This window comes from Conger conger, chromosome 11, assembly GCF_963514075.1.
Source record: "Conger conger chromosome 11, fConCon1.1, whole genome shotgun sequence".
Taxonomy (NCBI): Eukaryota; Metazoa; Chordata; class Actinopteri; order Anguilliformes; family Congridae; genus Conger; species Conger conger.
This window is the reverse complement of record NC_083770.1, coordinates 12879231-12904097: the sequence shown is the minus strand read 5'-3', so window position 1 is coordinate 12904097 and position 24867 is coordinate 12879231. Positions and strand designations below refer to the sequence as shown.

Genomic DNA, 24867 nt, shown 5'->3' with positions numbered 1-24867 from the left:
AGAAGTCTTTTTCCAAGTGTCAGGCTTTGAACAGAGGAGTTCAGTAGCACATACTAATTAAGCGGCGAGAAGTTTCGCAGGAGGCTTCAAACGGCGATTGTCTGTTTTCTCCGTTCTTTGATAGTCTCTCGCGCGCCGCTGTTTTCAGCGGCTGTCTTCGGGCCTCTTATGTGACACAGTTGCTGGAGAGCGCGATCACTTGTGTCCTTTGTAGTCTGGTTTTGAAGGTTTTCACAGCGATTGAATAAAACGAGCTTTTCGCGTTCGTGTGCCTATACGTACGCGCGCGTGTGCCGGGGGGCGCAGATTGTGAATATTTATAACTGAAAATTGCACTGTAGCCTTTACAAAAGGGACTTATTTGGTTGCCAAGGAACAGGATGATAGGATTCCAACCAATAATGCCCCCCCCCCCCCCTCCCCCACTCTTCCTCCCTCGTGAATCCTGATTGCTCTCGCGTCAGGCAAAGCCACGGAAACACTTGATCTGGGTTCCCCGGCAAATGTTGCCTCCGCCATTTGGCACGCTTTGGTTTTCGGTGGCAGGGAGACAGAACTCTTAATTTGAAGCCCAGTGTCCGTTGGGTCCATGGAAGCTTTTCCAAATTCAAAGCCAATGGAGTAAAAAATTACAAATAAAAGGTCTGCATTCATTCAGCAGATGAACTTCAAGAAATAGCAGGAATAGATCTGAGTGAGTTTTCAGAAAGAAAAAGTTTCAGTTCGACAGGCTGCGGGGAACAGTAACATGTAGAACAGGGATCATCAACTCACGGTCCTGAGAACTGCTGGTTTTCCACCCTCCCTTTACCTGGGAGTCGGGTGTGGAGACAGTCTGGCCAATCAGGAGCACTAATTGTTCAATTACCAGGGAGAAGAGAAAACCAGGGCCGGATTTGGATTCTAGGCCCAGATTTGATGACGGCAGGTATAGATGTGTCATCTATGTGTGGTATAGATGTGTCTCAGTTTTTGTTTTTGGAATGGATCGTGTAATGGTGACATGGCATGGTGTGCATACTCATCCCATAATAATGTTTGTTTCTCAGCCGGCAACACAAGGTAAACATCTGCAAACCCTACCTTCCCACAACGTTTATGTCAGTTTTTGATTTCCACTTTTCATAATCTTTTTTTTTGCCATTCGCATTTTTAACATAACCGCTTCTCTCGTCCGATTGATCCCACGATTTTATTAACTTGACTTGTGACTTAGTGGTACTACTGGAAGTTTGGAAAAGAGTTTGAAAAAATTGTGGTTTGAAAAATAATAAAATTCCATGTTTTTCCGCCTGCAACAGATGTTTTTGATTTGGGACTCTCCACAGAATTCTCTTATTTTGAGATAAATATTTATCTGTTTTCGCCCTCTAGCTTTTGCTGTCAGACTACTGCTGTCTGGAAGTTGAAAGGCTGTGTTTGGTATTGGAATAAACTCATAATCTTGGGGTTTCCATGCCATCAGTATGCTCACTGGTTCCTCCCGTAATACTTTAACACCTTCGGTGGCCATTTTGAAAGTTTGACAGTGTCGGTCTTAAGGAAATTTGGTTCTGTCATTGGTTGAAATCCTCATGCCTTCAGATTCTAATAGCCCAGAACTGTGACAGTGACTGATCATGAAATGGATTCCAGCACTTTGGGGTTTTAAAAAGTATAAAATCAAACTTCGGAAAAAATAGGAATAAATTGTATTCATCCTTTCCGGAAAGAGGTTTTATTGGATTTGTGTCGGTTGCTCCGTATTTGAGAAAAGTTTTGAAGTGCGTTTATATATATTTATTTTTATCTTTAGTTTTGCAGCAGGGCGAGTGTGTTTGGGGGGGGCTGGGGCCCAGTGTGAATCACAGAGTACTCAATTACATGGAAGAGAGAGCGCAGAGAATCAAACGTGGCGAGTGTGAGATTAATTCCTCAGGAGGGTGTCGCGGTCCGGCCGCGGAGAATCCGCGTGTGAAGAGCGCCTTTTTTCCCGTTTTTTTACTTCAGAGGGCCGGCGAAATGAAGAAAAGGAGAAAGAGTCTTCTCTGATCGGGGCCTTTAATGCTTTTTCATTGTCCCGCTACGTGCTGCTGAATATTGAAATAGTTTTTCCTCCTGCTGAGAAGCCGAGATAGGCTGTCGGGCGGACAGAGGAAGATCTCAATAAAGGCTGCTGGCCTGGATGCCGGGACATCTGTTTGGGTCCTTTGGCGGCGGGCTGTAAATTCGGGGTCCTCTGCGAAACGGGGAGGATGCTTTCGCCCATAAAGCGCTCGGGACTCATGAAGAACTGTGGATGGATCTTCTTCTTCTCCTGCTTTGGAGGTATGAGCTTGAGTAACGGCCCCGAATGTGATCGATCGCTCTGAAATGAGAATCTTTCTCGATTCGGCTGCTGAGCCTGCTCTTTCACGCCCTCCACAAAGGCAGCAAAGTTACTTCCCAACCCTTTTTTGGTTTTCTTTTCTCTTTCTTTTCTCGTTTGCAAATATAGTGCTGTGAGAAAGTATTTGCCCCCCTTCCTGATTTCCTCTGTCATTGTATATGTGTCACACTGGATGGTTTCAGGTCTTTCACAAAACGTACTATTAAGTTATCAAACCTCCATATCACCCATGTGAGAAATTAGCCTCTGTTTGTCACAGGGGAACTCAAAATCCCATTCTGGAGGACCGCAGCATCTTTTGTCTAATTAGATCTCGGATCGAAGTCAAATTAAGCGTTGTAAATGAAAAGCTAAAGTGTACCTGCAGATACCGCAGCCGTGTAGGACTGCCAGTCGAGATCCCGGGTTGACGGGATCTGAAAAGCAAACGCAGGAAAAGGGAAAAGAGAAATCGCGCGAGGTTTAGGAGAGGAGAACGGGCGCGGCTTTGGCGGGGAGGTGGAATTTGAACTCCTCCACTGTACACGGAACGATCCAAGCGTCGGTGTCCTGGATCCGCCTGTGCTTTCAGCTGTGTGGAAGGTCAGGGGTTTGTCGGAGGGTTTACTCGTACCACGGTACTGCGGCAGAGTGGCTTTCCCTGGGGGGATCCTGGACACTCCTACGAAATGAAATTACCCTGTGATACATACGGAGATATACCGCTGGATATTTCGCTGAAGCGAGTCGGGTTAAGTGGCTTGCTGAAGGGTACAACAGCAGTTCCACAGCTGGGATTGAACCGGTGACCTTTGACTTACAAGCACAGTGGAGAGCGGTGTACAACACTTCCCAACAGTTCCCTCCGCTAACGTGACTCCTCTGCTTTCTGGCATTCAAAGAATTAAAGGCTCAGCTTTTCATATCATCCTGGGGCTTCCAAATTTGTTTTCCAAACTGATTCAAGTAAAACAATTGATATTTTGGTCGACGTATGCATATTTTAGGGTGTACATGCTATTTTTTTTCTGAGGTCCTTGTCAAGGGATTTCACATGCCGTATGTTTTTTTACATAATTATCGGATGACGTCGCCAAATATTAGCATGAAGAGCTGACCACAGGAGGCGGAGGGGGAGGGGGAATTGGGCCCTAGGTGCAGGGTTAGGGACTAACCTACATCCCTGCTCTTTGAATGTTTTGTGAGCATTTTAGATCCCGAAACCAAGAGGAGAATGCTGATGCGTTTGGGCCTGTGAAGCATTAAAGCTGCTGTCTGCTTATGTGTGTGAAAATGACTCAGCGGATTCTCGAAACCTGGAAAGCGCCGGATTCAGAACGCAGAAGAACACAGGTTCTGCAGGCTCTCGGGTTTTCTGTGTGCCGTTAAGCCGCTCAACGTCCTTGGGGGGCTTGAGGTTTCTGTCGGCTTGTGAATTTCATAACGCTCCCCTTTTTAAATGAAAATCCACGCCGCCGTGAATTCAGCGACACGGGGTGTTGCGTTTCCCCAAGCAGGCAATCTTTTCTAAATAAACTGCTTATCGGGGGAATTTGCAGTAGCAAGTTTTCGGCTTAAAAGTAATGTCCGGCGAGATCGATTGTTTACAGAAGAAGTCCTTTGAAACTTTTGTTCTTGAACGTCCTTAAAAAGTTGTGTTTGTATTGGTGCTAGTAACGCCATGCTGCCGGTGTCGGCGAGCATGGAGCCCTCCCGGCCGTAAACTTGTCTCGCGGTCACGGCCGTTAAGTTTGATGAAGCGCGCTTTGCGAGAAGGTTCACAGGCTTGATCGAGGTCAAACTCCGCTGAATTTTTAACAAACTGCACACCGCACTTGGGGGAGGTGGGGGGGTGGGGGGGGGTTGTAGGTGTGGGCTGTAGGTGTGGGCGGGCAGGGGGATTGTCAGAGTTGTCCCGTCGTTGGGTTTAATGTGTCCGTTACCAGTGGAAGTGTTTTTCAAGGGTCTGCTGGGGTTTGTTCTCTCCGTGTTCGTGCCGTAATTCTGGGGCTCCTGGTTTTCTTACTTGGTCGTCTCGCAGTTGTAGAAAATGCCCCAAAGAGGGAGATTAAACTGGAACACATTTCCACCCTCAAACATATGCTCCTCTTATTGCTGCTTGTATAAAGTGCTTTCCACAAGTGTGGGAACGTCGGAGTGCAATTTGTTATTTTCGCGATATACTTTGAGATTTAATATCAAAAGATGAGTATGAGGCAAAAGTACTGACAATCTGCTGTTTGTTACTGTACATATGGTACATTTGTCTAATATTTGCCATTTGTATAGCGCCTTTATCCAAAGCACTGTACAACTGATTCTTCTCATTCACCCATTCATACATACACTCACACTGCAACGCACCAACCAGCTCGTCAGGAGCATTTAGGGGTTAGGTATCTTGCTCAGGGACACTTCGACACCCCCTGGGTGGGGGATCGAACCGGCAACCCTCCGACTGCTCTTACCGCCTGAGCCAATGTCACCCCTACATGTTTGGTTGCATATCCCTTAGGGGCGGCCTGTAGCGTAGTGGTTAAGGTAGATAACTGGGACCCGCAAGGTCCGTGGTTCGATCCGCAGTGTAGTCACAATAAGATCTGCACAGCTGTTGGGCCCTTGAGCAAGGCCCTTAACCCTGCATTGCTCCAGGATTGTCTCCTGCTTAGTCTAATCAACTGTACGTCGCTCTGGATAAGAGCGTCTGCCAAATGCCATTCATGTAATGTAATGTATAATACCTGCATCAAGTCTATGACCCACTGACAGCACCAATTGTTTGGAGTCTTTTTTGGAAATCGGGGTTTCTGCCTTCAGCGAGTGAAATTAATAAGTGATAGGTGTTATCTGTACCTCAGGTATTTTCTTTCGCACAGATTGTTCTCACATAAAAGAGCAGTGTCTAGTGAGTGTCTGGTCTTGGATTTAGCCGTTGTTTTTCATCGGCGGAGATTTCATTTGAAGTCAGAAAGCATACACCGTCATGATAGTCCAAAGGCTACGACTGAAAAACAACTTATCTGTTAGCTGACAGGACAGAAGAATGCATTAAGAAAGATAGCATAAAAACCTGGGTATATCAAGTACAGCAGTCCGGCAAGTCCTGAAGAAGAAAGAGACCGGTACGACAGACTGTGAAGCTGTGAAGAAAAACCCAAAAACAACAGCCCGTGACATCACCAGGGCAGGGGTGAAAATATCACTAGCCACCATATGCAGGAGGCTTCGAGAGCAGAATTATAGAGGCTGCATTACAATGATGCAAAGCTCTCATCCACAGCAAGACTTGAAAGGCCAGGTTTGAATACAGGGACAACTCAGGGAAGTTCCGGAACAAAGTTTTAAGGACACGAGACCAGAATTAACCTTTACCCAAACATCCCCCCCCCCCCCCCCCCGCGATTTAGCCGCATAGCAGGCAAACTGTCCTGGTCGGTCAGATCAACCAAAGCTGCTCCCGCCGGTATTATAAATGCATGAATGGATATTAATTTGTTTTTTTGTTTCTTGCTTTGCTTCGCAGTGTGATCCAGGACAAGTTCTGCGGCATCATCAATGTGTGTGTGGAGTCGCTGCACGACGTGATGTCAGAGGACTCGGATTCCGGAACCTTCAAAGAGTGAGCTGAACACCGATCCAAAGAGCCCGTTTCAGGACAAACACTTAGCTACTCTGCTTGTGCATTACTGAGTAGCGCTATGAATACCAAAAAACACTTGATGGAAAATTACCCAACAAGACTGGCGGTTGCTATTGTGCTTTGCAACAACCCGTTTTGACCAAATCTGCTCCTCAAGCGCATTGCACGTTGTAACGAACAGTCGCCATTTTTGTGTCACCTAACACATATAGTTCATTCCTCCATGTCGCTTTGCAAAGCAATTTTGCTTCTACACAAAAAGCTTGTTTTCTTAACCGTCCCCAGAAGGTCATTTTAAAGGCGGCGTTTGAAAGGGACTTTGGGCTGTAACGTACGAGCGTAGCGCTTACAGTAAACATAGGTGACGGCGCGCAGGTCGAGCTAAGTGCGGGGAGCGTTCCTCTTAACGACGGCCCTTCTGCTCTCAGAACACTTAGCGGTGCTCTTACGCCCGGCGGGGGTCACGGTGCTTAAACCGGCCTGGCGTAACCGGGGGTTTTCGGCCACCGTGCAGCCGAGCGGCCTTCCTAATGCCGGATCCACGCTCTGCGCCTAGCGCGGTGTGAAATGCCTCCCTCCTTTTTATCCCTTTCTTTCTCGTCTGCTATTGCATAAATCCCCCCGGTTATCCCAGCCCAATCCCAGGCTGTGCTTTATGGCGGTATCTCCGGCCCCGGCTTTTAAAGGCTGCTGTGAATCGAGGGATTGATCAGGCATGTGATGGAAGAAGCTGGTAATGAAAGCGGGCCGTTTGTACCCCCCCATCCCGCCACCGTTTCCCCGTGCTCCGAGCACAACGCAGCCGCCCGCGGAAGGTCTTTCACCGAGCGGGAAAATCGATAGCGCAGGGACTCTGATTTCCCTCAGAAGTAATGGACTTCTTCGCGGCGTTTTCCGGGGGAAAGCCCGGCGTCGGCGCGGGGAGCGGGTTCCTCGGCGCGTTGCGGGCGGGGAGCGGGGTAGGGCGGGGGCAGGGGGGTCGGGTCGGGTCGGGACCGGCCGAGAGAGCCGGGGCGTCCTGGGGGATTCATCTCTGTCGCCACGGCCGTCATATTTCAGAGAAGAAACGGGAGGGAAGAAAAACAGAAAGGTGGATTAAGAGCAGTGATATAAATCACAACGTGGAGTGAGCCTGTGTGTGTGTGTGTGTGTGTGTGTGTGTGTGTGTGTGCGCGTGCGTGTGTGTGTGTGTGAAGATGAATGTTTCCTCAGTCTTTCTTTAGAAAAACCTTGATACATAACCCAGATAGCCAGACCCCGTGTTGCTTATGTGATTGATGGCAGACTGAGTCGAGGGCTAAAGCACAGTCCAGCTAAAGCACAGTTTTTCAGACTAAGTTACATTTCTTTGGTAACTGTCCCCTCAGACATACCTCTGCATGTTTGTGTGTTCCTGCGTATGCTGACATCTATAATTCCTGTTGGTCGATGTATTTGTGCCTGTAAGCATGTGCGTGCCTGTAAGCGTGTGTGTGTGAGTGTGTGCCTGTAAGCCTGTGTTCGTGCCTGTCCGTGTGTGTGCGTGTAAGTGTGTGTGCGTGCCTGTAAGCGTGTGTGTGTGTGTGTGTGTGTGTGAGTGTGTGCCTGTAAGCCTGTGTTCGTGCCTGTCCGTGTGTGTGCGTGTAAGTGTGTGTGCGTGCCTGTAAGCGTGTGTGTGTGAGTGTGTGCCTGTAAGCCTGTGTTCATGCCTGTCTGTGTGTGTGCGTGTAAGTGTGTGTGCCCGCACACGTATGTGTGTGTTGTAACACTCCTCTGCGTTCTGCAGCTGCATGCTCATGTCCAGCACGGAGGAGCCCAAACTGAGCGACGAAGACGAGCCGCCCACGGAGCAGGACAAGAGGAAGAGGCTGGTGAGTCCCTCCGATTGGACAGCTCCTGAGGTCGTCTCAAGGTCACACACTCAGTTTGCCGGAAGGTCACACACTTAAGTTTTTCCAGAGTCCCACACTCAAAGGGTCATCTCAAGGTCACATGTTCAGTTTTCCAGAAGGTCACACGCTTGAGTCATCCCAGAGTCCCACATTCATGGGGGTCATCTCAAGGTCACATGCTCAGGTCATCCCAAGGTCACACGCTCAGTTTGCCCGAAGGTCACATGCTTCAGTCATGCCCTTATCTGATCTTCCTCCTTCTTTCCACTTTTCTTTTTTGAAAATTACATTCTGTGAAAAGGAAAGTAAAAAGTAATGTTCAATGAAAAACTTTTTTCAGTTTCAGTCCAATCAGGTTTGAACCTATCTCAAGTGCCTGTGGCGTAAAAGCCTTTGTGCTGCGGATTCACAACTGAATTTGGATCGACAGATAAGCGAGTTAAGTCTGCCAAAGGCTCCAACACAAGACATTCGGTGACTTAATTCCAGCCATTAAAATACATACACACACTGAAGTCCCTGCAATATCTCTGCCCGTGTAATACCTGCCACAGAAAAAAGGCATTACAAAATCTGAGTATGTTGTGCTTCTGCTATTTGAGTAGAAACCCCAGCCCTTTCCCCACCCAAGCTCTTCTTGCCAGTTCACACATGGCTGTAGGCCAGCACCTCAGCCTGGGTAAACGGGGGGGAAAGCTGGGCCTTATTCAGGCTGGTCAGACCTCATTCAGCACCAGATCTGGCCTCTGATAGTGGAACTCCAGCATGCTGTCATGGAGCAAACCACCTGTGGCCTTTTGTGTTTAAACCCCTTTCAAGAGTAGGCTTATTTAAGATTCTAAGTCTTGTTCTCACTTGCTTTCAGTTACCAGTAGTGTGTCACATGAGCATTAGCATGTTCAGTTAAGAACATTCTGGTCACATCTTTGTGATATTAAACCCTTAAAGGGTTAAAAGAAAATACAACAGGAGAGCAGGCTGGAGTATGTTGCCCGGAGACTCTCGCTTTCTTCAGGGTGCTTGATAACGGTTCCAGAAAGTCTTCAAAAAGAGTTTTGGCAGTTCTGGTGTCTCAGAATCTTCAGAAAGCCTCAAATCTTAAAGTTTTACTCATTTCCTAAAGTAAGTGACTTGATGTTGAAGGCTTACTGGTCATTGCAAAGGTGTACTCTCCTGTCTGTAGTGTACTCTCATGTCTCTCTGTAATTTGCCCTTCATAAATGCACTCAGCGATCACTTTACTGGTAGACTAGCTTGTTAATGCAAATATTTAATCAGCCAATGATTTGGCAGCAACTAAACGCATAAAAGCATGCAGATGTGGTCAGGAAGTTTTTCAAATGTGAAATGTGATATAAGTGACTTCGACCGTGAAATGATTGTTGGTGCCAGACAAGGTGGTTTGAGTATCTCAGAAACTGCTGATCTCCTGGGATTTTCACACACAATATAGTGTTAGCAGAGAATGGTGTTAAAAACGATCCAGTGAACAGCAGTTCTGCGGGCAGAAACATGTTGTTATTGAGAGAGGTCAGAGGAGAAGGGCCAGACTGGTCAAAGCTGACACCAAGGTGACAGTAACGCAAATAACGACGCATTACAACAGCGGTATGCAGAAGAGCATCTCTGAACCGACAATGCGTCAAACCTCTAAGTTGATGGGCTGCAGCTGCAGAAGACTTAAGTCGTAAAAAGTGTAATAAATACCTAATAAAGTGCTCACTGAGTGTATATAATAATAAGAAGAAGAAGAATAAAAAGAAGAATGATAACTCTTTATGAGGCTCAGACTTTTTCTCAAAATTATTTCTTCTTCTTGCTGTAGTAAATCAGGGTCTGCATAAACAGGAATGCGGAGATATAAAAACGGGAGCTGGGCGCAGGGGCGGGGCGCAGGGAAGCACCCGCGGTCGTAACATGGACCAGTGTCCTTGGTGCCTGCCGGGGCCCGATAGGCCCCTGATGTGTCCCTGCTGGGCCCCTGCTGGGCTCCGATAGGCCCCTGACGTGTCCCTGTGCCTGCCGGGCTTCGATAGGCCCCTGACGTGTCCCTGCTGGGCCCCTGCTGGGCTCCGATAGGCCCCTGACGTGTCCCTGTGCCTGCCGGGCTCCGATAGGCCCCTGATGTGTCCCTGCTGGGCCCCTGCTGGGCTCCGATAGGCCCCTGACGTGTCCCTGTGCCTGCCGGGCTCCGATAGGCCCCTGACGTGTCCCTGTGCCTGCCGGGCTCCGATAGGCCCCTGACGTGTCCCTGTGCCTGCCGGGCTCCGATAGGCCCCTGACGTGTCCCTGTGCCTGCCGGGCTTCGATAGGCCCCTGACGTGTCCCTGTGCCTGCCGGGCTTCGATAGGCCCCTGACGTGTCCCTGTGCCTGCCGGGCTTCGATAGGCCCCTGACGTGTCCCTGTGCCTGCCGGGCTTCGATAGGCCCCTGACGTGTCCCTGTGCCTGCCGGGCTTCGATAGGCCCCTGACGTGTCCCTGTGCCTGCCGGGCTTCGATAGGCCCCTGACGTGTCCCTGTGCCTGCCGGGCTTCGATAGGCCCCTGACGTGTCCCGGCCGGGGTTTATGGGACGGCCAGCCGGCCCAGCGGGACGGCGCCTCTCTCCGTTCCCCGTGTGGGCGGCACGGCGGGAGTCCGCCAACGCCGACTACGTCTACATTTCCTTTGTGTCCGTGAAAGAAATGTTTCTGTAGGAGCGTTGCGTTTTTGTTCGGTAGAGCTGTAGAAATGTGACATTCTTGGAGAAGGAGATTTGCTCCCTGCCAGCTTGGCCGAAGCGGACCGTTAAATTTATGTCCGGTTTGGTCGTGGCAAGGACTTCTCCTCCCCTGCTGTGTCCTTACTCTTCTAGAGGGAGAAGCACATTAACATCACTGCAACCTCCAACAGCATGCAGTGTTACTGTATTTACCTGTTTACACTGTCAGAGAGAGAGATCACTGCAACCTCCAACAGCATGCAGTGTTACTGTATTTACCTGTTTACACTGTCAGAGAGAGAGAGATCACTGCAACCTGCTAACATAAATGCAGTGTTACTGTATTTACCTGTTTACACTGTCAGAGAGAGAGAGATCACTGCAACCTGCTACAACATGCAGTGTTACTGTATTTACCTGTTTACACTGTCAGAGAGAGAGATCACTGCAACCTCCAACAGCATGCAGTGTTGCTGTATTTACCTGTTTACACTGTCAGAGAGAGAGAGAGATCACTGCAACCTGCTAACATAAATGCAGTGTTACTGTATTTACCTGTTTACACTGTCAGAGAGAGAGATCACTGCAACCTCCAACAGCATGCAGTGTTGCTGTATTTACCTGTTTACACTGTCAGAGAGAGAGAGATCACTGCAACCTGCTAACATAAATGCAGTGTTACTGTATTTACCTGTTTACACTGTCAGAGAGAGAGATCACTGCAACCTCCAACAGCATGCAGTGTTACTGTATTTACCTGACAGACAGACATACAGACAGACAAGACAAGACAACTCCAGCATACAGTATTTACCTGTTACTTCAGAGAGAGAATGAGAGAGAGGATGGTGGAGAGATTTCGATTACATTGCTGATTGTAAACTTTTTTTAATCGGTTAACTTTGTTTTTATTAATTTGTTTGCTAATCAAAATACTGTCACAGTTTATGGAAAATGAGAGGGGTGGGCAGGTTTGGGCCGCAGAGTTGAGTATTTTCTATGGTCATTGCTTTTCCATATGATTCATCATTGACATCATTGACAGTGACATCATTGTGTGCATTTAGTATCAATGCATAGGTATCCATGGCAACTGCTCTGTTACCGTTGTGGCATGTGGCGCTGTCACCACGGGTTATTGGAACAGGAAGTGACAGGTGATTAGCAAGTGGGGTCAGGGGGAGGCGCTCAGGGCATGGCTGGCAGTGTGTTGTTCCCGTTGAAAGTAGACGGAAGAGTCTAGAAACACTGAGGCCAACAGCAGAGACATGGACTCTCGAGGAGGATTTACAGTTGAGAAAAGGGCCGTGTTCATAACAGCGTTAAAATACGGACACAATGCTCCCATCTCCTATGAATGTGGTGTTGCCCTTGTGTCTGCATTGCATATTCTTATCATCTCTCTGCGGCGTAATCTAATTAAACACAGCTTCTGACGCCTTTGTATTCCTGGGACGGTTACATTCGCCTTTCAGACACGTTAAGACAATAAAAAATTACTTTGATCTGAATTATTCATGTCCATTGGGTATTGATTTATGTTTTTCAAATTGTACTATTTCCTGCACTCATCAATAATGGAGAGGAAATTCAGAGTTGATAAGGGCTGCACAGGGTGTTTTTCTGTTGTTGTTTTTTTTTTTTTGGGATTTTATATTTATTGTTATTATTCTTTTTATAGCCGTTGCTCTTGCCAGCTACTGCTCCAGTGTGTCTGCGTTGTGAACTTTCTGAATGAAACTTTGATGAATGGAACTTTCTGGGATATAATTGGATCAGGCTGGTCAGCTGCACGCTTCCTCCAAGGTTTGTGAACGGCAGACGTGCTCAGGACGCCAGGGTCAAAACCCGGTCCGCACTTCCAAAGTGGTGTCCGCCTTACGGTCTATACGGGTTTCCCACCGGAAAGGTAAACCTTGTTCTGTCGGATGAAATTAACTCGGGGAAATCGGGATTCTAGATGCAGCTCTCTTGACAACATGGTCGAGTCCTCCGTGAACCGTTAGAAACATAATACAATGAAGCCATAAGTGAACCACAGTTATAAATTTAAAACTCACAGACATTCTCTGATAACTATAGTACTACAGCATTCAATTTCTTGCGGTATATGCTTTTTTAACTGCCAGAAATAGCAAAAAATTGCTTGCTATAACTAGCTAGTCGATTGCCAGCCTAAAATGTAAACAGTGACAGGAACTAACACAAAGGCGCACATAACCTTTCCATCAGTTGTCCGACCATAATGCATGTGATTGTGAATCGGAGGGCCGGATGGTGATGTATTCCATACTCGGAGAAAACAAAGACCCAGCGTCACTTGAAAGCGGGGTTTTTCCTACCAGACCCTCGTCGGATTGGTTCTGTGTTCGGGAGTCCGGACACGGCACTCCCATAACCTTTGTGATAATATGATGTGAAATTATCCAGAAATTATCCAGTGAATGACTTCAAACAAACGACACTGTTAGGATTTACATTTATGTAACACTTGCATTTGATTATTTGACTGCTTATTCTTTGTGTTCTACATGGGGAATTTTCTCGAGGAGATTCGCTCAGAGATTCAGCGATGTCTGTGAGGTTGTGTGTGTGTGTGTGTGTGTGTGTGTGTGTGTGTGTGTGTGTGTGTGTGCATGCATGCATTTGTGTGTGTGTGTGTGTGTGTCTGTATATGTACTTGTGTGCGTGTGTGTGCGCATGCATGTGTGTGTGTGCGTGTGCATGCATGCATGTGTGCAGGCATGTGTCTGTGTGTGGAGGTAAGTAATGAATGGCCCCAGCCTATAGGGAAGGGATGAAAGAAGAAAGAATTAGAAAGGACATTAAATCTATTGCTCATAGCTCAGAAATCATTTCGATGGAGAAAAAAAGAGAAGCCTTTCCTTTTTTGCTGGCTGTCTCTGAAGACAGATGGCTGTTCTGGTCCCAGTTAAATATAACCAGAGAATATGGGCCAAACACCCAGAGAATATGGGCAAAACACCCAGAGAATATGGGCAAAACACCCAGAGAATATGGGCAAAACACCCGGAGAATATGGGCAAAACACCCGGAGAATATGGGCAAAACACCCAGAGAATATGGGCAAAACACCCAGAGAATATGGGCAAAACATCCGGAGAATATGGGCAAAACACCCAGAGAATATGGGCAAAACACCCAGAGAATATGGGCAAAACACCCAGAGAATATGGGCAAAACACCCGGAGAATATGGGCAAAACACCCGGAGAATATGGGCATAACACCCGGAGAATATGGGCAAAACACCCAGAGAATATGGGCAAAACACCCAGAGAATATGGGCGAAACACATTGAGAACATGAACACAATACAGAGATATGGGCAGAATAACCTGCGGGAGTGTGCAGTGGAGAGTCAGGGTGGGGAGAGAGGGGGGTTGAGTGGATGGAATTTGTGAGACGAATTGAGCATGAAACCCATACCGACAGGTGATTGAAGAGCAGGCCTTGAGAGCAGTCTCGACACAGACGCGTGGCTCTGCTCTCGGTTAGCTTCTGTGTCCTTTAACCCGTCTGTCTGTTTGCTCTTTGTGTTTTCACTCCGCTGCGCTACCTTAAACGCCGTCGAGGGGCAGCAAGCGGTTAGCAGAGGACTTTGATAATTCAGAGAGCCCTGCGGATTGACAGTGACCACCCGACTGGTTAAAATACAGACAAAAATGACTCAATAAAACTGATGTACGTACTGGCACCCTCAGATTTTTCTCTTCACGTCATTGTATCGACTTTTAGCTCATTTTCACGGTAAACGGCCAAACCGCTCATCCTCTCTCCGTGCCTTGCATTGCATGTTGTTGCAGTTCCTTTAATGGTTTGTTTTGTTTCCTCGTCTGTAATTTAGCTTCACGGCGCATTAGCGCCTCTATTTCAAAATGACCCCAGGTGTAAATGCACCCGTTTTCCCAAGCACGCGTTTCACAACTGAGCCAAATTCATTCCTGTTTTTAACAACGTCTGGTAAAGAGGAGAAGGAGAGAGGGAGAGAACCCAAAACCAATTACTAATCGAAATTCTGAAACTGCCAAAAAGGTTTTGGAAAATATGTTTACGAGTACTGATGAAGGCAGCTCTGTTGAAACGCACGGGTAAGCCGCTGAAATAATATTAATAATAATCGGGTACAGCTGTCATGTTCAAGTTTTTGGATAATGGCTTTTTAAAAAATTGTTTTTTACATTACTTCAAGATCTAGAAGTCATAGACTGTCTTTGTCCATAATTATTTTCCAACATCCAGCTTTTAGATAGTTTGAACCGTGCTTGTTTTTTTTAGTTTTTTTTAAAAGAGCAATGCTGCAATACTTTCCTTTTTCTTCTGAGCGGGCTTCTTGGAAACATTTCAAACATGGCATCCGCTCCGACTCTTACAATCGCGATGCCAGCGGATCATTCTAGAAAAGGGCGCCCTCTACCCGTGGGTCCTGAGACTCGCAGCTCCGACCTTGACGAATCTCGGTCTTTTTCGCCCCGTCGGGCCCCGAATAGCCAGCTGTGCCCTCTGCCAAGTTGAATTACCTGACAGAGGAGAAAGAGCGACTCATTAATACGCCAAACCGCTGAAGACGGCAGGTCACGCTGAGGCCCGCGCCTTTTCGCCGGGAAGCCGCGAGGTATCGCAGTCGTCCGTCGAGCCTGTGGAAGAGCTGAGGCCATCGCCCGTCCGCCAACCTCCCCTGACCGCCAACTGACCGCTCGTAAATAATAAAGCAAATACGTAGAAAAATCAATAAATGTGAAAAGTTTCTGGCCGTACGCGTCGCGGTGCTGCTGGGAGCTGATTGCCGGATCTGGGCTCGGGTGTGAGCCTCAAAGACAGCAGAGCTATCGCAGCGGGGCGTAGCACGGGGTCCTGGCAACAATCCAAAACCTGTTTTGTCTCTCTCATCGGCTGCGCGCAGTGATTATCCGCGTTTCTGAGGCTGAAATTGAACCCCGGGGCTGATGGGGTGTGACCTTCCTGGCAGGACTGCCCCCTCCCTCCCTCCCTCCCTCCCTCCCTCCCCCCCTCCACCCCTCCACACGGGAACACGCGAGGCTACAGTTTTAGGCCCCTCCCCCTTCCCGCACCCCAAGGTCCCTTCCCAAGCGCCGACTTCCGCACCCGCCGTGTCCGAGCGCTCCCGACGGCTGGGATTCCAGCGCAGCGGTGCGGCTTCATGTTCAGGAGCGCGGGTCCATTCCCAGGTGGAGCTGCTGCTGGCGCGTCCTTGACTAGCGCTGGGCGATGTTCCACAACCGTAATTACATCTATAATGAATCTGAATAATTTGTTATTTAGCTTACGCTTTTATCTTAAGCGACTTGCAGTTGATTAGACAAAGCAGGGGACAATCCCCCCTGGAGCTATGTGGGGTTACACCTGTCTTCTGGGTCCCAGTCATGCACCTTAGCCACTAGGCTGCACCATTAAGTAATATATAATTATCACATGCAGTACCGGTCATCGCCACCATGTGGTGTGTTGTCTTTCTTTTCCTTTTTATGTCTTTAATTATACCCGATGCGGTAGTAAACATCCAAACTTCAGAGAGGGCGTGAAGTGCTTCTGGGAGAAAAATGCCACCGCTGTTATCTGTTGGGTGTTGAGAAGACGGCCAATCGGCTGCAAGGTCATACAGCGTCCGTTTGGTCACGTGACGTGTTTTTGTCACATTGAAGCTGCAAGGCCTTGCTGCTGATTGGTGTTATTAGCACCCAATAGATAACAGTGCTGATATTTTTCACCCGGAAGCATTTCATGCACACTGCGAAGTTTGGATTTTTTCTGACGCATCAGGTACAGTACCTCGATTTTTTTTTAAATATACATTTTTGCTGTTAGATGTTTATTTTTTGTTTGAGTGAGGCATTAGTGTCAGTGGAAAAGTGCAAATTTGAGATTTCCGAACATTCATTTTCCAAAAAGTGATTTAACTTTCTGAGGAATGTTTGTATTCGGTTAAATAAAGTAACGTATTTCAAACAGAAACTTGATCAAGCCTGTCTGGGGCTACCTGCATAGCCGGAAATGAGTACGACAGCCTGCAGAAGACGTGACAACTCCTCCAATATGCTTCAAACGACCTGCCAGCTGGGTTTCCTAAAACCGCAGGACAGTTTACCGACTGCAACAGACTTGATGCAGTTTGAAAAGGGGAAGGGTGGTCACAACAAATGTTGATTTGAGTTAGTTTTTAACTAGTTCTTCACTTCTTTTTATAGCAACTTTCTTGATATTTTGAAACTTTTGATTTCATTATTTTTGAAACCCTCTTCACTTCACGAATGAGCATTTTTATATTTAAGTAAAAAGACTGAAAGAATGGCGGTGGCGATAACCGTAATAGCATGCGATAATTATAGTAGCGCAGTATCGCCGAGCCCTACCCTTGGGCATGGTACACAACTCAAATTGCTTCAGGAAAATAATATGGACTTTATGGAAAAATGTCATCTCTATAAGTCTCTTTGGAAGTAAGAATCTGCTCAGGGAAAATACCGGAATGGAAAAGTGACTGCAGAAGAGTCTCTTTTTACAGAATATGTAAATGAATAAAGAACCGATAAATAAAACCTAGCGAACCGAGCCGCACGCGGATTCCATAATGGGTGTTTCTGCTGCTCGTCCGTCAGGGAGGGGCCCGTGTGGCGGGGCCCAGACTGGGGGCCGAACCCAGTGATGGAGATTGCTCTCATATGGGAAAGACAGAGGAAGAGAGGGGAGAAATGAATAAATAAATAAAGGAACACCTGCTTCTTTGCTCTCGTTACGGCCGACGGTGTGGCTTTCGGCGGCTCCGTTTCTCAGGGTTAAATCAGCAAGGCCGTTTGTCTCGTCTCATTTTGAGGGGCTGTGGGAATGTGTGTTTGTGTGTGTGTGTGTGTGTGTGTGTGTGTGTACGTGCCTGTGTTTATGCGTGTGTGTACGTGCCTGTGTGTATGCGTGTGTGTACGTGCATGTGTGTGTGTGTACGTGTGTGTGTGTGTGTGTGTGTACGTGCATGTGCGTGTGTGTGTGTGTACGTGTGTGTGTGTATGCGTGTGTGTACGTATGTGTGCAGGCTGTACTCTCTGTATTATCATCATAATGGGGGGGTGGCAATCGCTGTGGCAATCGCTGACGTGCTTCTCCCTCGTTCCCCGTTTCCATTGGCAACCTGAGTGTTTTCACGATCGCTCCTCGACTGCGTCTCGACTCTTGAGAGGAAGGTGATTGGCTCCATCAGTTTAAATGGGTTTTGGTGCCCGACCACTGAGCACTTAGAAAAATGCCATTTTACCACATAATTGTAGTTGTACATCAGACTGCAACCCGGCGTAGGTCACAACCCTGCAAACACCACTGTAATCTGCTTTAGAAACCCTCTGTCGCTTCCTACTTGCAGTCTCCCCCAACATTATCACCGCGGGGCTCGGTCGTTCGAAGAGATAACCAAAGCCTTCGGGATGTGGGTTGGTGGGGCTAGACGGTGAAATGGATGGCTGTGATTGGCTGGTTTGCTGCAGTCTCTACTGCCCCGTGTGTTGGTGTTTGACGGTCCCCCACAGAGGCTAACGGCCGTTAAAAAACTTTACGAGCTCGGATGAATCCCTTCGCTCGGGGAATGCTCAGGGCACAAATAAAGCGTCTGACTTTAGTGCGTGTTTGGTGCAGTTGGGCCGCTGCGATGTCATTGGTGGAGGAGTCGCCGGTGGCTGTGCCTCTGAGCAAGGTACTCCACTGCTTCCAGAAATTTCCGTCCAATCAGCAGCAAGGTCGTACACCTTCCATGTGATGTGTTTTTGTCTGTATAAATAAAGGTTAATAAATAATACATGCATTTTGTCAGTCACACGGAAGCTGCAAGGCCTTGTTGCTGATTGACTGTCTTATCAACGCCCAGTAGATAACAATGGCAGCAGTCTCAGCTTTCCATGTGTCTCTGAGATTTGGATGTTTACTACCGCATAAAGAAAGAAAGACCACAAGAAAAGCAGTACACAGCATGGTGGCGAAGACCGTTATTGCGTATGGTAATTCTAGCTGCGGTATGGCGCCCAGTACTCGACTGCTTCCAGAAAAACGTCCGGCCGAATTAATGGAGCGAGCATGAGTCTCCAAAGTAGATCAGAATAAGGCTAAAACTGGAAAGAGTGGTAGAGTGAGAAAGAGGGAGTGAGAGAGGATACCAGGAACTCCCGTAATATGTGGCGCGAAACGCTTGGAGTCGTCGCTCACTGAATTAGGCTCTCCTGCTGTCGCAGATGATTGAGAGCCTTTTAGAGGTACCGTCACTGGGGAAGGCTCTTCGCAAGTCGTCCGTCTTCCTCTTGCGCCTGACTGTTTTCTGAAACTGCGCGGTTAAGAGGCCGTTATGTCAGCAGAGACCCTCGGCAGTTTGGGGAACCCGTTTCACCTCTCGGGCTGGGATTCAGCGCCTGACTTGGCGGGTTAATGTGGGCTGACCTCGGCAGTCGCTGCAGATTCTCTCCTGACCTCTAAGGAAAGTGGAGGTGTGGAGGCCGTTGGCTTTGGCAGGCGGTGTGCCGCGATGGTGGCAGAAACAAGGGGGTTATGGGACTCGGGTGTCGGTCAACGATCTGCCTGGCTTAACAGTCTGCTTGGGGCCCTTGCGTATCTTTGTTGTGTTGTGACGTATCCTGGCGTATTGTGACCTATCTTGAAGCATCGTGACATGTAGTGACGTATCGTGACGCATCGGGACGTATCGTGACTCATTGTGACTCATCGTGAAGCATCGTAAATCATCGGGACGTATCGTGACGTGTCGCATTTAGACTGCTGTAGACTAGTGATCAGGCACTGACTGTACATTCCTGGCCAGCAGTGTACATACATGAAGCTGGATGTGTAAGCAAGAGCGTAGCACGGGTGAAATATTACATAATTACATATTTACATTCTTGAAAATTAGTGTTAGTATAATGCACATATTTCTTTGTGTTGAGTCCCTTGAGACTATACGTGTGTATGCTTACATAATTAAAAAACAATAAAAAGAACAGTTTGTGCCTCCGTTATAGCAAATTAGTTGCATATACATTGTTGAATCATTGCTGAGATCGTATGACGTGCCCAAAGGGACAACATTGTATTTACTTTTAACTAAGCAATGTTAGGAATAGCTAAGTTCTGAATACGTCGTTCAAAATTTACAGCAATCAAAGTGCGATACATCACAATAAATCATAATGCAGAAGGACCTCGATCAGATCGTTGAGCCGAGCAGATCGTAAACCGACACTGGGCAATGTTAAATATTAAATATGATATATTTAAGAATATTTTCTATGTAAAATGTTTGAGGTCAGTATATTAATGAGCGACTTATTTACAATGTGAGAGAGGTTCGTCTTATCTGCATATTCATCAAATCAGTGAATTGTAGGACACACTTAATTGGATTCATGCCATGTTTTTTGTATTTTTCGGTCTGCTTAGAATGCCGGTTGACAGACTCATTTACTTTCTTTTTTTTAAAAACCCTATATATCTCTTGACATGACCAACCATGCAACATATTCCTTAATTACGACTCAGGTTTCATGCCACTTGTCGATCAATAAATCAATCCGTCGACCGAATACACTTATTATAGCCTGCTATTTCTGCTGGGCTCAGTTAACAGGACAATATGAGTGAGAAAACAGCCTATTCCAGCCTGGATAAAGGCCTCTCCAGCACAGGAATCTGGAAATAATAGGCCTTAAAATAGGATATTATCCTCACTCGAGCAAATGCCTTTACCTTTTACATGAACAAGACAAATGTGTTGTCGCCTACCGTGAAAGAATGTTCTAGAAGGGGCGAGCATGTACAAACAATCATCAGTGAAATCCATAAACTCATTAAGGACACGTGCACGGGAAAAAGCGCCTTTTTGGGTCAATCTCTTCAAGATGGCTGCCACAGGGGAGCCCTGATAGCACACTGCATCTTGGGTTAAAAATCCTTCAGCCCTCAGCATTTACTCTGGGGTCAAACCCCCGCATGCATACACACGCATGCATACACACGCAAACACACACGCTCACATACATGCATACACAGACACATTCCTGTGCACGCACACCCACATGTATACACATACACTCATGCATACACACATGCATTCCTACACACACACACACACACACACACACACACACACACACACACACACACATATGTACTCACACGTGCATAAACACACACATTCCTACACACACACACACACACACCCACCCATACACACATACATTTCTACACACGCACACACACACACGCATACACACACACACATTTCTGCTCACATACACGTGCACACACACACGCATACACACACATTTCTACACACACATACACACATTCCTACACACGCACACACACACACACATTCCTACACATACATACACACACACACACATGCATATTCACAGTCACAGCCTTTGAAACCTGCTGGCTTCCTCATCTTTTTGTGTTTTTAGGTTGTTTTGCCACAGAAATGCAAATGGAAAGCTGAAGACTTAAGAGGACAGAGCGTTTTTAGTGGAAGTGATCTTTATTCATGTTCAACATGGTTGTTGCTGTTTCATCTCCTCTGACAGGTATTACAGAAGCTGCTAGCCGTGTTCATTTTGTTTCCTTTTTAATGGGTAAGAAGGAGGGGTCTCTCTTGATTTATTTTCCTCCCTAGTTTTCTGTACAGAATTGTTTTTGTTTCATGTTGGTATTTATTACCGAGTGACCGACTCATGCATTTTACTCATTGGAGAGGCTGTCCGCTAAATGCCAAGGTAGTGTGATGAATAAAGTTGTAAGATTTTTTTAGTTTTTTTACAGACATACATTTTATATCAGTGGCGATATTAAGACCCAGATGGTCTCATCACAAGAGAGCTGGGACACTGCTGGGCACTGCGTGGGAACTGCAGCGAGAGGCTCCTCACGGGCATGCCAGCTGAGCTGTTGGTGCAGGAACTCTTACGGAGTGCACACTCTTCTCACTGCGCCATCACTTCCCAGTTTCATCGTTTTGATTCAGTTCCCACCTTCACTGTCGACCTGCCTTCACTCAGTGATTTGATTTGATTTGATTTGATTTGATTTGATTTGATTTGATTTGATTTGATTTGATTTGAGATTCGGTTAAGGGATTCAGTCCTAAACTTCACTGCATAGCTCTTCCTCGGACAGTGAGTTAAATAGTTAAAAAAAAAAGTTTTTTCTATATTTATATTTGTTAGTTTGAATAATGCAAACTTTTAAATTACATTGACAAAAAAAATAACCATGATAAATCGCAACGAGGAAACTTGGTCTGCTCTTGAGAGAGCTACGGTAAGACGCTGTCGTGTACATTGTGGGATACACAAAAAACTTTTAAATTCTAGAATTTCAAATAGATAAATAACTCACAGCAATTAAACGTGAAAATTGCCATCTCTGAAGTGGATGTTCTCTGCTGGGCCTCGTCCCCTTTGATGCTCGGTTGGATGTCATTATTTGCGCTTGTTTGGGGATTCCCGCGAGCGCGATTCCGTTTTTTTATTTTTTTATCTCTCGCGAGCAAGTGGATCACATCGTGTTCTCATTCTGTCAGCGAGCAATGCATCTTCTGTCACCTTTTATTCTTTAATACGAATTGGAAAGCTATTTGTGAATGACATTGATAAAAAAACTAGTTACAGGTGTTGGAGCAAGACAAATGAAAGGATGAAGGGAGAGAAGAGAGGAGGCGCTTTCCGTTTCTGAGAACCGGATGTCTTGTCTGTCTCGTCTCTCTTTGCCAAATACGTCCAGTCAGGCTCAAAAACACTAAATTGTGTGTGTGTGTGTGTGTTTGTGCACGTAAGCACATAACCACACCCAACACCCACCCCGCTTTGCCAGAAAACCCATTTTTCCAAGAGGCCGTCTTAGGTTTCCATCCAAAAAAAAAAAAATCAATAACCTACCCCCCTCCCCCCTTCTTATCTTGAACACCCTCCCGCTTAAGGTTTCTTATCCCCCTGTCTGACAGCAGATTAGACCCAGATATGTGTAACTGCGGCCTCACTGAAAAAGGTAGGCAGGTGTCAGTCAGGTGTGGGCGAATGGATGGATCTAATCCCAGGATTTTCATAGCGCCCCCCAGCCCCCCACCCCTACAGCTTTCTGCCGTTTGGACGGCCTGGTGTTGTTCTGCCCGGGGAAATAAATGGAGTGTTTAAAATTCCACTGTTAGGCTTTCATCATTCTGACATACATCAGATTAGCGTCCGATAGGCGAAGAGTTATATAAAAATTTGACTTTGAATAATAGATGATGCCTCGTTTCGCAGGCTGAGGAAATGGCCCTATAGCTGCGGCACATCGGGATCCGGTCCCCACGGGCCCTTAAACGGGGCCGTGTTTTATGCACATACCCCCGCTGTAACCGCCTTCAAAATGGCCGCTCTCATCTCCTCCGAGAGGGGGGGGGGGGGAGATAAATCGAATCCTTTAACCGCCTCGTCTAGCGTGAGAGGTTATTAAAGAGGTAATTTTTTGAGCAGGTAAATCGAAGACAGTAACTTCTTGGTCTCCCAGAGAGAGCGAGGGAGACAACAAGGACAGTATTTCATTACCTGTGGCTGCAGAGGAAGCTAACCTACTCAGTGGTCGAGGTTCAGAAACAGTATGCCTGAGACCGATCCATCAGACACTTATAGACAGAGAGATGTGAGACTGTCTAATAGCTGTGAGACGGAGGGAGGGTGGGAGGGAGGGAGAGAAAGTTAGAATCCTCTCCTCTAGAGAGAGTGAAGAAGGGAGGGTGAGTGGAAGAGAGAGTATGTAAGAAAAACTCTCTCCACTGTCTGATGCATTTCCACAGATCCTGGAACTGCGTGGGGGGATGGAGGGTGCAGGGGAGTAATTGTCGCAATTTTCTGTCTTGATTCTCGGAGACCATTGTTACCGTTAGCAGCATTTCTGCGCTAATGAACACGGGTCCACTTCTGCCCAGGCGTCCTGCTGCGAGAGCCCGGCATTAAAGACGCCAGGAATCTCCATCTTTTTCACACATAATTACTTTTTTAATGAAGCCCGCGTGGTTCGCATGGAAACGGGCGAGATCCTGAAGACCGGGGAAAAGACACTAGGGAAACGGCCCTCTCCGGTCGGAGAATTTCACTCACGGGCGAGCTCCGGGAACCCTCTCGGTTACAGCTCGCCCTCACGCCCTGGGCAGAGTCACAGGACTCCGGTGGGAAATTCCACAGGCTAAATGCCCAAATCAATATCCAATTGCCTCCGACCATCTCCTTTAGACGCGAGAGGGTTTTACGGTAGCGAAGGGAAAGTTTGTTGTTGCAGATACCCTGTGTGAAAGCCCACGTCTTACAAAGAATGAAGTGAAAAAATGCTTTAAGCATGAAGCAGTGGATTGCTATTGTTGTCACCTGTATGAACGAACAGTTGGGACTGAATGGGGGAACTATATATAAACAGGGCTGTATTTCCTACACGATTCACGGATACGGATGTAAATACCCTCAGATTAAAATGACAGTGATAAGTAAATAGACAGCGTTTTAACCTCATATTCATTGTTTCATTCCAAATCTGATGTGCAGGAAGTACAGGTCCACCAAAAATTGTGTCCAAAGCTTACAGAATGCACTGTGTGAAATATATATGAGGTTGTGGGATTAGATCAGTAGTATTATGAGCTAAATAGGTAGCTGGCAAAACAAAACTGTGCACTGCAACTTGAAATGAGCTTGGTCTTGGTGTCTAGGCGGCAATTTTGTGTCAGCATGCCAGGTTTATTCAGGGGCAACTGCCCAACAGGAGATAAATCAGGCGCCCTTGACTTCAAGGTGTCTGTTTCCCAGTCCTACCAAATCTTTTATTTCAGGATGTTGCCAGCCCACAAACACAGGAGTGAGGCCCCCTGATCTTGGCCCTCAGTAGCCATTTCCCATGAGCCTCTGGGGTAGATGCTCCATTCCGATTCTTCAGCTTTTTCGCCCAGCTTCTGCTCAGCCTCATCCAGCTTCAGGATTTCGGCGATTGCCAGCTGAAGTATTGTATCGTGCTGCTATTGTTTAGCGGATTAGCACTGTAGCTACGCGCTAGCGGGCGGTCGCCATGAGGACCAGCTGTTGCATGAATGCAGAAGGGCTGGAGCTCTGTAGTGCTGATTTACAAAGTGCTGCTAGGCCGATATCTGGCAACCGCACCCAGCCGACGGCTGCCTGCTCACTGCCGGGACAGTTGCCATGGGCACAGCCCCATTCTGCAAATCTCACCACATTCCGTGTTTGGTCCATAACGCGCCTGACTAAGACCGCGTTTGA

The 24867-nt window shown here is 47.2% G+C and overlaps 1 protein-coding gene across 1 annotated transcript in view; it reads left to right on the top strand.

Moving 5' to 3' along the window:
- The window catches only part of ipo11 (importin 11), a 180455-nt gene that overhangs the window by 130348 nt on the left and 25240 nt on the right, over positions 1-24867 (top strand). The window contains exons 28-29 of the mRNA XM_061260129.1: positions 5871-5966; positions 7753-7837. Coding sequence (XP_061116113.1) covers positions 5871-5966; positions 7753-7837 — 181 coding nt within the window. The remainder of the gene's footprint in view (positions 1-5870; positions 5967-7752; positions 7838-24867) is intronic.